Consider the following 14,352-nt stretch of genomic DNA (forward strand, 5'->3'; position numbering starts at 1 on the left):
GTCGGCTGACTTTACATTGTGTGAACAGCTATTATTTCCGGACGCTGTTTGGTAGACATCATCCGGAAATAATAGGCATGTACATTATTTTAACGCCTGTTCTAAAGGACGGGCGTTAAAATAACAATGTGTGCACACAAAAGACGGCATTGCATTGACTTCAATAAATTGCCACCCCTGCAGTAAAGAACGGACGCTGATTCCAATGCAATTAGCGTCCGTTCTTTACTGAAAAAGGACAGTGAGTGAACATAGCCTTACTACACCAGTTACTGTCTGTAAATTACCCTACAAACAAGTCATACTCATTTACCCTGCTCCCCCACTGCTCCTGTTCCATGCACTTCCTGTCCCAGCTACTCACTTTTTCAGCATGCATCTAGGTTGAAGAATAGGAGTAGGACCTCCTCTGTCCTGGGAGGTCAGCCATATACTCCCAAGCCCTCCCCCCCCCCCCCCCCACCCACACCCACACCTTACACCAGGATTCCTACAATTTCAGGAAGATGCAAGAAACTTATTTCTTGTATACAATGGCAAAACTGACTTGTAAACTTGTAAACAGATCACAGGGAGTCTTTCCATTGTCAGAACAGCCCCAGGCATTCTAAAGGTGTCCATTGCTGCAGTGACAGATCTGCTCTTCCAATCTGTATATGGCAGACCGTACCAGCAGACATCCAACAAATCATTTCAACGATTTCAAGTTCCCTAGGGGCACTTAGAAAAAGGGGGGAGGGGGGATTCAAAATACTCCATAAAACACACACACACACACACACACATTTTATATATATATATATATATATATATATATATATATATATATATATATATACTGTATATATATATATATATATATATATATATATATATATATATATATATATATATATATGAAACACAATTCTTGCATTAGGTACAACAGTGTTTATACTATTCACCCTGCAGTTTCATTAAAATTATATTTTAATAGCTTGAAGATTTCCACGTGCAGCGATACCAAATATCGCTGCATGTGGAAATCTTAAAGCTATCAAAATATAATGGTAATGAAATTCATGGTGAATAGAATAGACTTTAATGTACCAAATGCAAGAATTATATATATATATATATATATATATATATATATATATATATATATACACTAATTAATATGAAGGATGTCATATGGTTTTGTAGATGAAAAAATAATAGGGGTTAAAGATTCTTGAGCTTTTTCTGTCTAAATTATTATGATTTTTTTTTCATGCTAGAGAAATATGCCTGATCCTTTCATGTTTTATTACACTTGTCGCCATCCTGTACTTCATTTATAAGAAAACAAGCTGTTTCAAATTCTCCACCATCAGCGTCTCATCTGCTGACCCAGGCAATGAATGGGATCCAACCAAATGTACAAACTGTACAGTACTTGTGCTGCACTTCATAAGGAATGTGAGGTTGATGAACTATAGTCAGCGTTGAAATCCTGGAACCTTAAGCAAGCCTATGGATTCCACTTCCTCTGTCCTTCCTACATGAGCCCATATATTTATGGCACCTCTGCGGATACAAATTATCCCATGACTTCGTGAAATCTCTTTGTAGCAGGCTGTAAAATGTACCTCACATCCCACATCAACTATTTTGGGACAGTCCAAGAGCATTTTCAGACAATATATTTGTAGACGTGCCAGACCCAATATTTTTAATTTTGCTTTATTTCGAAGATTAATGGAATAGCAGACTAATTTAATAAAGAAAGGTATAGAACATGCTAAACATATTAAAGAGGGCAGCCAAACCTTTAGAAATAGTGACATTTTTATGTTAATTGTGCTCATTTTGGATTCCATCAACTTAATAAGACTGTACTGAATGCCTGATTATACCGAACGTGTTGGCCTATAAATCTGCTGGATTACTGGACTACGTTCAGCGATGAATGTAAAAATTCAGAAAGCTGGGCCTTTGCATTCCATAAAATGCATGTTTTATTTCAACCAATTAGAAATTAGCCTGCCTGTGAAAACCTTGTGAAATCTGTAGAAAAAATAAAACACAGGCCAAACAAATCATACAAAACCAAATAAAAGTACAGAAAGTATGCTATTATGTGAAGCCCTGAGAGTCTCAAACACTTAAGGGGAAACTTTAAAGAAGAAGATTCTAACGTGCTATCTCTCTATAAAGCATAGGGCGCTGAAGATGAAGGTGAGTTTCTTATCTTCATCCTCGGCCCGTTTCTGTGATAGTAGCAGCTTAATTAATATGCTAATTAGGTGGGCGGGCAAGTCAGGATGGATCGGTGCAATAAGAGTGTTAGTCCCGCCCCCAGTGCACCAAACTGCCTCACTAGCGAAGGAATTAACTTCAAACTACATGAAAATGGTGTTGAGGATAAGGATAAGAAACTTATCTTCATCTTCAGCACCTGTGTGCCATAGGAAGATATCAGACAGTCAGATTATTCTAAAGTGCTAACAGTTTCCCTTTAAGACTTGCAAAAATTCTAACACATCTTTTTTTTGGACCTAAAAATAGCATGTCCTATCCTCCACGAAATCAGTGACCTGACAGAAATTGGAGCTGCATTCACAGTCTTGCAGAGCTGAAATCTCAAAGTGTTCTTCGCTAGCCTAATGACTACAGAGCTCATTTTGGTGATTTCATTTACACCATCTACAGTAGTTCAGATATAGCAAGAACTGTTATGATGTAAAATAAAAACTCAACAAAACCATTTGTTTCTGTTCAACTTTTGTGTCCAACTTCTTACCAAGAATAATCATAGTAGAACTAACTTTTAGCCACAAATTAGAAAAATTTCGGCAAAACCATCACAATACCACACTGGAACGACAGTAAAACCCTCAGCATGTGAACACAACCTTATAGAGGTTTCTTTTTATAAGGTTTTCCAGCAACCCACAGAGTTGCAAATCCATCTTTACAGCACGTGATTGCCCCTAAAAAGGTTTTATACCATTATGAAATTGCTCAAGGAGGTGATATATTCAATATCAAATGGACTTGGTCCTAAAATGATGTAACCAAACCTAGTTGGATAGACTTTGGGCTAATTTACAATACATGACCAAATTACAGCTCTGTATACTTGTCTAGAGCAATATTATGGTGTCCATTATATGGGGCTGTACAGTATTTCTATATGTCTTTTAATTTCTACAAAAGTTTTTACTGTGAGATTCCATATACATTTGTAGCAAATGTGCATGCTCGATTTGAGGTGGTATTACAGAGTTTTTCTTGACTAGCAGCAATCATCTCCAATATATCTTGCCTTATGGCCACAAAGCCTTTGGCGCCTTAGTACAAAGCTGTTAGGACCTAAGTAGCACAAAGATATTTTTTATGTCCCTATTGTAACAGAAAGACATTGAGTCCTCAGGACATTGACCCGTACTCAATGACCCGTGCTTGATCTAATTGAAGTAAACTTTTTTTGCACTCCTGGAGAAGTGTGAGGTTTTGTGGTTGTGGCCCTAGTAGACATAAAATAGAGACACAGCAGATTAAGGCTATAATCTCATACTAGAAAAAAAACGTCTCTTACTCGAACATGGTTAAAGGTAGGCAGAATCTGTATCTCACTCCACACACATCTCCATTTATTTTAGGCTTTTCTGGGATAAGACACTTGAAAAGAAACATATTTGTGTTTATGTGAAAGACAATATTGAGATTGTTAATACCCGCGGAGGGCATTTAAGAGCCATCATTGTGCTCTCATTAGAGGTTTATCGCGGGTGTAGTTTATGGCTTCCTGTTGGGCGCATTTGCAAAATAATGGATGCCTTGAGATCAGTTTGGACTTGACTCTGAAAGACACAAATGTTTTCTTTACAAATAAAAAAAGATCTTAGTCGCCTTAAAATGCTATAATTTGCACTTGACTCAGTTTCCAATGGGTTGAAGACCAAATGCTGCATTATGTGGTTATTTTGGAAAGAGATTCCATGTCCTAAAATTACCCTCAAAACCTGAGGTCTTAAATCTGCTCTTGTCATGTTGAATTAAGATAGTTGTATACCCATATATGATGTTCAGGCACAGCTATTCCACATTCAGTATTTCCATACAAAGTGTAGACAATGCAGCACAGGGAACTGACTTCTGTAACCTCCGTAGGTTACAGAAGAGTAGTTAGCTAGTAGACTTTATCCGTGAACACTCCTACATGTATATTAAGTATAGAAGTATATAATATAATATTAGAAAAACAACTGGGTTTAAGCTATATTATCACATTGTCTTTTTTTTGCTGTTAGATGCCTGTTTTTTCGAATGGTCATCATTTTGAGTCAAAATAACGGTCATTATTTCTACACTAGCATCCGTCTGAAAAAACATCCATCAAACAGTTAAAAAAGACAGTGTGAGTGTGGAAACATAGCCTTAAAAGGCAAATTCCTCATATTCGTAAGAAGGTAGTATCATTCAATTGTTTTGTTTTAGAAGACTTAAAGGAGGAGAACTAGAAAGAATCAGTTATCTACCAATGGATTTGTTCTCCTTATTCCTGGTCATGTACTAAAAGCTTCTAAAATGAGGTAGCATTGACTTGAAAGGAAAGCTGCATCTAAAAGGTAGCACCAGAGAGCTGCTTTCCATACCATCCTTTCCAGAATTCACAGTGGAGCATTTATGGTCTATAAGTCCTTGAGATGCTATTTTCAAGGAGAAACATCAACCTTTTGGTCTCCAGACACAGGCCACTTTGCAACCAGCCAACACCCTGCTCTTTGCTGATGAGAGGCAAGAACCCTGAAATAGCTGTCTACAGATGGGTCTTGTCTAGAGATGAGCGAACCTCGAGCATGCTTGAGTTCATCCGAATCCGATCGTTCGGCATTTGATAAGCAGTGGCTGCTGGAGTTGGATAAAGCCCTCAGGCTACATGGAAAACATGGATATAGTCATTGGCTGTATCCATGTTTTCCAGACAACCTTAGAGCTTTATCCAACTTCAGCAGCCACGGCTAATCAAATGCCGAACGTTCGGGTTCGGATGGACTCGAGCATGCTCGAAGTTCGCTCATCTCTAGTCTTCTGGCTTGGCTTATTCCTTGTCATGCATTGAAAGCTTCTTAACCTCTTAAGGACATAGGACGTATGCGTACGTCATATGTCCTCACTTGCACTTCAAAGCGGGGCCGCGCGGCGGCCCCGCTTTGAAGTGCCGCGATCCCGGGTGCCGCGAGTAGCCCGGGACCGTTGCTATTAGCGGGCACGGTCTGATCGCCGTGCCCGCTAATTAGCTAATCGGAGGCAGCTGTCAAAGTTGACAGCTGCCTCCGATTACCGGAGGCAACGTTTCCCTGGGGTCTAGTGGGGGAGATCGTCCAAGATGGCGCCGTCCTCGGCTCGGCACTCGTTCGTTTTCGGCTGCAGCAGCCGAAAGCAAACGAGTGCCGATCTCATGGATCTCTGCAGCATATCTATGCTGCAGAGATCTCAATGAGAGATCCAAGTGTATATACTAGAAGTCCCCTAGGGGGGCTTCTAGTATATGTGTACAAAAAAAAAAAAAGTGTTGTTAATAGTAAAAAGCCCCCTCCCCTAATAAAAGTCTGAATCACCCCCCTTTTCCCAGGTTTTAAATAAAAGTAAACAAATAAATAAATAAATAAACATGTTTGCTATCGCCGCGTGCGTAATCGCCCGAACTATTAATTAATCACATTCCTGATCTCGTACGGTAAACGGCGTCAGCGCAAAAAAATCCCTAAAGTGCAAAATTGCGCATTTTTGGTCGCATCAAATCCAGAAAAAATGTAATATAAAGCGATCAAAAAGTCATATATGCGCAATCAAGGTACCGATAGAAAGATCACATCATGGCGCAAAAAATGACACCTCGCACAGCCCCATAGACCAAAGGATAAAAGTGCTATAAGCCTGGGAATGGAGCGATTTTAAGGAACGTATATTGGTTAACAACGGTTTGAATTTTTTACAGGCCATCAGATACAATATAAGTTACACATGTTATATATCGTTTTAATCGTAACGACTTGAGGAACATGCATAACAAGTCAGTTTTACCCCAGGGCGAATGGCGTAAAAACACATTTCCCCCAAATAAAAGAAATGCGTTTTTTTTTTCAATTTCACCACACTTTGAATTTTTTTCTGGTTTCGCAGTGTACTTTATGCAAAAATTCAGCCTGTAATTGCAAAGTACAATTAGTGACGCAAAAAATAAGGGGTCATGTGGGTTTCTAGGTGGAAAAATGCAAGTGCTATGAACTTTTAAACACAAGGAGGAAAAACCGAAAACGTAAAAACGAAAATGGGCCATGTCCTTAAAGGGTTAAGGAGCCTAAACACTGACTTGAAGAAAAAGCTACCTACAATTGGCTACTAAAAGTCACCAATTGTCATAGTAAGAATAAGCAGTCTTTTATGTTCTACTGACCAATGGGGTGTATGTTAATAAAAAGGAGGTCTAATAAAACACTGTGCCAGTCAGTTTACATTTTCAAAGTGGGTCTGGAAAAAAGTTAGCACTGATCAGACTGGTCAATTTCACCACTTATTTAATTAGCTTTTTAGTTTATTTGTGGTAAATATAAGTAGAGATCTAATCCCAGACTACATACAGTATGAATGGGTTATAATGGTTATAAAAACTGACTACAATGCTAAAATGTTTTGTTGCTGGAAACGTGTCAGTGGGTGATATCAATAGGCTCGTATCTAAAGGGGTAGACTGGCATTCAAAAATTAAATCCATACATTCAGCACTTGCAATGCTACGAGTTTGTAATAGGTACCCTGTTTTATTTCTATTGCCAAGCTAAGATGTCAGGAATCACACTACTTGGCAGTCTGTGTCTATTTTCATACATACATTCATAATCAGTCTCAAACTAGTCCGGTAGAGTATGAACACTCAACATACTCAACTGGTATTCCATTCACACAGGTGTCACCTTGATTTTATGATTGGTAGGGGTCTCATCTGTTGGATCCCAAACAGAATAATCACCTCTCTTGTGGATAGGTGATAAGTTGTAGCTGTAGGAAACTCCCTTTAAGGAATTTGGTAAACAGGCACTTCATAAATTGCCTATAGAAATGGCTATTTTTAAGCAAAACTGGAAAAAACATTAGATCAACTAAAACTAATCCAATCTTTAGGAATTTTCTTAACTTTTATGGTCATTCATTTTTTATGTTATTGCAAAACATGGCTATGAATAATAAAAATGTAAAAATATAGGGGGAGATTTATCCAACATGGTGTAAGTGAAACTGGCTCATTTGCCCCTAGCAACCAATCAGATTCCACCTTTCATTTTCTAAAGAGTCTGTGAAGAATGAAAAGTGGAATCTGATTGGATGCTAGGGTAAACTGAGTCAGTTCTACTTTACAACCCTTTGATAAATCTCCACCACAGGATGGATTTATCAACACCGCGCCCAGCGTACGTCTGCAAAAAGTCGCAGGTAAAGATATTTGGGTACATGAGGGATGAGACGCACATCGGCCGTCTGGACTGCCGCACCGCTACCTTCCTCTGCATCTAAACGGGGAATGATTTTTGCCTGTGAACCTACACATATTCTCACCACACGGGGACAGTCCATACTCCAGGCTAGAATTTGAACATTTTGGGCATCATCCTGTAACATACTAGGAACCTACGCTTGTATGTGCATATATACCAATCCTGACAAATATCATGCTCTACTACAAGAAGAGAACGGATCTCTGTGCAACAACACCTATACCGGGTTGACGCATCTGAGAGACCCTCTGGTGATCTATTATATGGCTGAATATCCACATATATCCCTGATGAACCCAGATATATTTACCTGAAACAAGGGTGAAACACGTCGGAAGACCTGTGGAAAAATTTAGATCTCTGTTCTATATACCAGCCTCTATACCAGTCAACCTCTAAGCACACACTGCACAGCCCTGAATTGATTTACATAATACAAACCAAGCTCTTATCTTCTAACACCCCCCTACATTTAGGAGTGACGGCATAATTTTGTCTACCAGACTGTCTCTCCTGTTTAACGATAGGGAAAGTTCTCAGCTTGTAACTGGGAACGCTCGATCCAAGAGGCTCATTAGAGTAAGGCAGGGTGCAACAGCTACTTTAACCTTGGACGCACACTTATCCACAAACCATCTTTACCATATGTTTACCATGTATGGTTTCTATTTGCCTATTTTTTCACTGTATATATGGAACGCAATTTGTTCACCAAATAAATATCTAAGTCGCAATGCATAATCCAGTGTCTAGTCTACCACTTATTTTCCATATACTGTATATACCTCTAATAGAATGTTCTTTTAGAAACAGAATGGAATATTATGAAGAAAACCTACTGATATGTAGACATTGTTGTCCATGCACAGTCCTTAGGGTGCTACACCACATGGGGATCCATGGTTTTAAGTTTACAAAAACATCTTATAGAAGTAAAAAATACCAAGGAAGCAAATCAAGAACTTGTATACAAATCTGATTTAGTGGCTTAGATTTAACGGGAGAGAGAGATATTGTCTTGGAGAAGCTTGGGTCAAGAGAGGATGTGTCTAAGTGCGTGATGAGTGTGTATTTAATCTACGACGGGAAGGAGCCAATGGGCACTGGGGCACCGAGGTGAGTTAAGGTCTTTGAACACATTGGATTAACGTGAAAGTTGATTGATTCATATCTATTTCATTGCAATCACTGTAGCACTCTAAAGCATGTTGGTATAAGTAACCGTATGGATTTTCTGTAATTTTCTCCTGAGATCATATGCTTTACACTGAAAATGTTTTTGATATTATGCGGCTACAGAGCTGACCACATTTACAGGGCATCTAGTTTTTTTTTTTTTTTTTACTATTCCCTATAAAGAAAAATAAAATAGGGGCCTGTGAGGGAAACATTTTTACAAGTTAGACCTTGGAATTGGTTTTCATAATGAGGAAGTTGGCATGTTACTCATTAGAAGGCCAAGCCTGGGAATATAATACAATACTATACAAGCCCAGCTCACAGTGAAAGGCTTACTTGGTGCAATCATCACAGTTAATAGTGCCTGTTGTCTCCTTTATGGTCCTCTCAGATACGAAAGCTGGATACTCTGTATCACAGGGCTCCAAGGTCTGCTTTAGTCTTTGAGCTGAAAACAAAAGCACAATATATATACATGGGTTACATATGGCAAAGATAGTTTTCAAAAGAAATATATTAGCTTTTTCTTCTGCCACTATGTGACATTTTTCAGGTATATCAATAATAAATCTACACTGTCCATCTACTCCTTATACAAGAAAAAAAAAAATGCTACGGAAATCAAGTGCAACCTGTGACTTTCCAAGGAAAAGTCCCATCCCAATATAGGATAGCTCTCATATACCAAATTTATGGTCATTATAAACAAACTATATATGTTAGTCTATGAGATCACAAAAATTAAAAAACAGTCGTCTGTGCCACTCATTGCAACAACATGTTAATTTTATTAAAGCGACTCTGTACCCACAATCTGACCCCCCCAAACCACTTGTATCTTTAGATAGCTGCTTTTAATCCAAGATCTGTCCTGGGGTCCGTTTGGCAGGTGATGCAGTTATTGTCATAAAAAATTAATTTTAAAATTTCAGCCCCGTGCCCTACGGGCGTATCTGTGCCCTAACTTTCCACCACCCCCCTCTGTCACTCCTTTTCACCCTCTTCATCATTAGGAATGCCACTGGAACATTTACTTCTGTTTACTTCTTTTTCAGGTGTCTTAATGATCCAGCCTATGTACTGTGGTAACACAGGTAGGGAATAGGAGGCAATCTGCCTGGAGCATTCCTAATGATGAGGAGGGCGGGGTGGTGCAAAGTTAGGGCACAGATACTCCCTTAGGGCACGGAGCTGCAATTTTAAAAGTAATGTTTTATGACAATAACTGCATCACCTGCCAAATGGACCACAGGACAGATCTTGGATTAAAAGCAGCTATTTGAAGGTACAAGCGGTTTGGGGGGTGAGATTGTGGGTACAGAGTCACTTTAAGGTATACACCGACAAACGTTTTCCCATAGACTTTAAAGTAACTCTGTACCCACAATCTGCCCCCCCCCCCCAACCGCTTGTACTGTCGGATAGGAATCATTAGGAATGCCCCTGGGTAGGATTTCTCCTATTTATCACTTTTCTGAACACTGCACATGTGATGAATAGGAGAAATTCTGTCCTGGGGCATTCTTAATGATGAAGAGGGCGGGGATGGAGAGGCATTGCAGACCTAGGGCACAGACACTCTAAGCCACACCAGTTTGACACAGGGTATAGTTTTAGGACAATAACTATCGAGTAGACAACAGGATAGATCTTAGATTTAAAGTAGCTATCCGATGGTACAAGAAGTTTGTGGAGACAGATTGTGGGTACAGAGTCCCTTTAAAGTGAATGTACCATCAGGTACTTATTTTTTGATTTTTTTTACATTATCCTGTCGGCATGACGCAGGGATCCCAGTGGCACAGTCCTTTTGTCAAAAGTCGCCCGATTATACACGCTCACAGCCGTTTTCAGCTTGTACACTGGCCCAGCTGTGTGCACTAAAGGCGGGCCTGGTGCCCCCATGTGATATCTCCTCCCCTCTGTGATGTGGCCCTTATGATTCTAATAAAGGTGTGTCAAAGAGAGGAGGGGATATTGCTGGGCTTGCCTTTAGTGCACAAGACGAAAATCGGATGGAGCACAGGAACCAGGCAACATTTTGAAAAAGGATCCCCACGCCGGGGCTGATAGCGTAATATAAAAGAAAAATTATGTACCTGATGGTACATTTACTTTAATGTGACACTTTGTTAGATAAGAAAATGGTTTGTTTTTTCCTTATTTTATTGCTGTATTTTGCTTTTATTTTCTTGTATGTGAATATAGCCTTAGTATTCAGTGTCAGACAGAAAGATGGTTTTATAGTAGAAACACAGGACAGAAAGAGTACAGAGGAGATGTCACAGGAAAAGGTATATAACTGGTGTCATCAGCATACAGATGCTACTTAAAGCCAAATCTACTGATAGCCTGGCCAATGGTGGTTGTGTAGTGAGAAAAGAGAAAGGGACCCTGGAATGACCTCTGAGGAACCCCAAAAACAAAGAGAAAGGGAGAATAAGTAGAGCTGGCAAATGATACACAGACAAGCAGACAAAGAATGTATATGGCCCATTGCCCAGCTTTCTTCCATAATGCCAATTGAGGGTGGACAATGTCTAAAAGCAGCATGTCACTCTTCATTTAATCCTTCATATAAAAAATTATCATAAAATGTGCTTGTTTGCAACCTGTGTCCAAGACTTCTCTTCTGGCATTTTGATACAATGAAAAGATCAGGAATTGTCAAGTGGAGAATGTAAAACAACTGATAATTTAATAGACAAGATGATACATGGAAACCATCCAAATCCCTTTGTTTTCTATACTGCAGCCAATTTTCATACTATTTAAGCCTATTTTACACTATATGACAGGGGTCAAGTTCAGGACTAGTTACTGGTTAAAGTAAAGGGCATGAACTAAATATGAATCCAAACCTAAAGAACAATAATATACATTCTGCACCAAAAAGCATGTATGTATTTTGGGCTCTTATCAGCTGCATTGTATGGATACAGCTCTTCTGTTGTACAAAGGTTAACATGAAGCTTTTGGGTTCCAATGTAAAATATATTATGTCTGCACCCCTTAGCTATGCTAAGGCTGTACATCTGCACACCCTACACCCTTTGTTCTGTAAGAGAAAGACAAGTGAGTCAGGAATCATGAGCCTCTACTTTAAACAGGTGGGGGGGGGGGGGGCAATTGTAGGTTCATTGGGGGAAGATCAGTAGCAACATGAGAAAATATTTACTGAAAGAGTGGTCGACAATTGGAACAAACTTCCAGTTGGTGTTGGCCTATTCAGAGTAACTATTTAAACATGCCTCTAATGTTTCTATATTTTGAGAGTCCACTATGATGAAAGGATTTGGCCACTGTAAGCCATGTATGGCGCAAACCTCTGACAATATTGCAACCACCTAAAGCACATAGTTCAACTGGGCAAAATAGCAACCCCTGTGATTTGGGGTCCAGAGTGCATGCAGAGCATGAGAATGTCAATAGTTTCCATGCAGAAAAAGAAAGCTTAAAAGCTGACAAGTTGCAAGAGAAAATCTGGGGTCGGCTGCATTTTCTGAGGACAGAACACTGCAAGCCAGAGTAACGGCACAGTGCACAAGTATTGGGTGGGCTTGTGCACACCTTAACCTTAAACTACAAAGTGGGTGAGCCAGAACACTTGGGACCAAGTTTGCCTAAATTTTGAGTAAATCCTCTGTCCTTTAAACAGTTTAAAGACTGTTGTCATTCAGTTTGGATACTGCTAACCAATTAGACCAATGAGTTCACATCTTCATCCAGAAAGTGTATTGAAAGCAAGGGGCAAGTTAAAAGAGTCAAAATCAAGAAACACTTTGTTGCCCAACACACCTGTTCCCTTGTACAACCACCTAATCTATGGTATATTTAAGAGACTGTTTTGTGATATGCCATTCACCCTTTGGCTCCCATCCACAGGACTTACAGTAACTTTACACCAGATCATGGTGTCTTCTGGGTAAAGTCAAGTGGGACAAAATGAAAACAGGAGATAAGGCAAGAGCCAAAGCCCATTGTTGTATATTCTGTAGTTCTTTAATGGTGACTTACTGTATACTTTATATTAAGCTTTGGATCTTGGATTAAGTAGAGTTTTAGAATTGTTTTGACTTTCTTGGTTACTGAATGGATGGTTCATGGCATTACCTAGCACTTTAGAACAGCAATAGGACAGTGCACACTTTTAAAACTTATTACATCTTTATTTATTGATTGATGGTATAAATATGACTGATAGGAAAACCGATTAATAATTTACTGTACATCTTAAATATAAATATAAGCATTAAGCTGTACCCAGCCATGACTATTGCCTATTGCATAGCATACAGATTGTGACACCAGTCATTCATATAAGACACTCTTTGTATCAGCCATATTGTCATTAAGAAGATCAGTGAAAAAGAGGAAGCGTTCCCTAGGTAAATGTTATAGAGTGTTTATCCTACTCCATGTTATAAGATGTTATGCACCTCAACAAAGACATATATATTATGAATGTGATGTGCAAAGGGTGGGCAACAGATGACCACTATATGTGCTCATGCAAAAAGTTCTTAACCATCAGATTTACTGATACAATGTCATGTGCGCATCAGGTGGAGCATTTATGTATATGAGCTTAGTAGTTGGCTCCATACTGTTCTTCTTTTCTTGGAAATTCATATGAGATAACTAGGGTTAGGGTCTAAAACATTAGATGTGCTCTTTTCAGAGTAATTTTCGAAAATACCTAATCTTTTCTCAAGAAATTGTACAAAAAAATGCTTTTTCTGACCGCATCTGTTCCATATTTATTGATTATTTTATAGGGAAAAGGCTTTCTTAGAAGTCTTGGAATGCATTGTATGAATACCTGTGTAACAACTTTGCGTAGACAGAGAAGGATTAGTAAGAGATGATTCCCAGCTATTAGGCCAAGTGAACAAATCAAGAGAGAATATTTACCATTTATTATTGAAAAAATGATCCCAGTGATGGAAGTTTGGCCAAAAATTTCAATTGTACGGTACAGCAACTAGCCCCAGGGACTGCTTATCCACTGCATAATTTTCTACAAACCACATCATTTATTATTTGAGTCTGAATCCTGTCTTATATTTCCATTTGCTAAACTACTGAGGAGAGGAATAGATCAATTCTGTACATCATATTTTATAGATTGGTGTCTATCATAGAGAAGCACATAGAACAGGAAACTGGCTTACAGTAGCAAAATTAAAGAGAAAATTAAAAAGGGTTCCTATAAAAGTAGGGTCTGATATATTGTAGTCATCTTCTGAATTCAGTGATATTCTGCCATTATCATGGTTTGGTACTTCCCAGGGTGTATGTGTGAGATCAGAACATTACCTTTAACAGAATGGCCTGAGTTCCACCAGCTGCATAGATTAAACTCCACCAGGAATCTAAAAAAGTAAGAAGACACATAGTTATACTGTATGTTACAGTCAATGTGTGAAACTGGCATTGTATAGAGTGCCTAGGAAGTCTACAGAATGCCTAAAGTGGAATTTTAACGTATAAGAATCATAATAATTTAAAACATTTTCTAGGCATTCTATGCCTACCCAAAATTCAAACCAGCAGAGTATAAAATATTCCCGCCAGTGATGCCGCCAATTACGTACTTTTCCTTTGTTGACACCAAAAGCCATTGCAAAGTATAAAATACTCAGGCAGT

The 14,352-nt window shown here is 38.9% G+C and overlaps 1 protein-coding gene across 1 annotated transcript in view; it reads right to left on the minus strand.

Annotated features, from left to right (window-relative positions):
- Positions 1–14,352, minus strand: part of CACNA2D3 (calcium voltage-gated channel auxiliary subunit alpha2delta 3) — a 636,447-nt gene that overhangs the window by 23,883 nt on the left and 598,212 nt on the right. The window contains exons 33-34 of the mRNA XM_069967934.1: positions 14,022–14,077; positions 9,039–9,150 (exon numbers count right to left, since the gene is read on the minus strand). Coding sequence (XP_069824035.1) covers positions 9,039–9,150; positions 14,022–14,077 — 168 coding nt within the window. The remainder of the gene's footprint in view (positions 1–9,038; positions 9,151–14,021; positions 14,078–14,352) is intronic.

Source organism: Dendropsophus ebraccatus, chromosome 4 (genome assembly GCF_027789765.1).
Source record: "Dendropsophus ebraccatus isolate aDenEbr1 chromosome 4, aDenEbr1.pat, whole genome shotgun sequence".
NCBI lineage: Eukaryota > Metazoa > Chordata > Amphibia > Anura > Hylidae > Dendropsophus > Dendropsophus ebraccatus.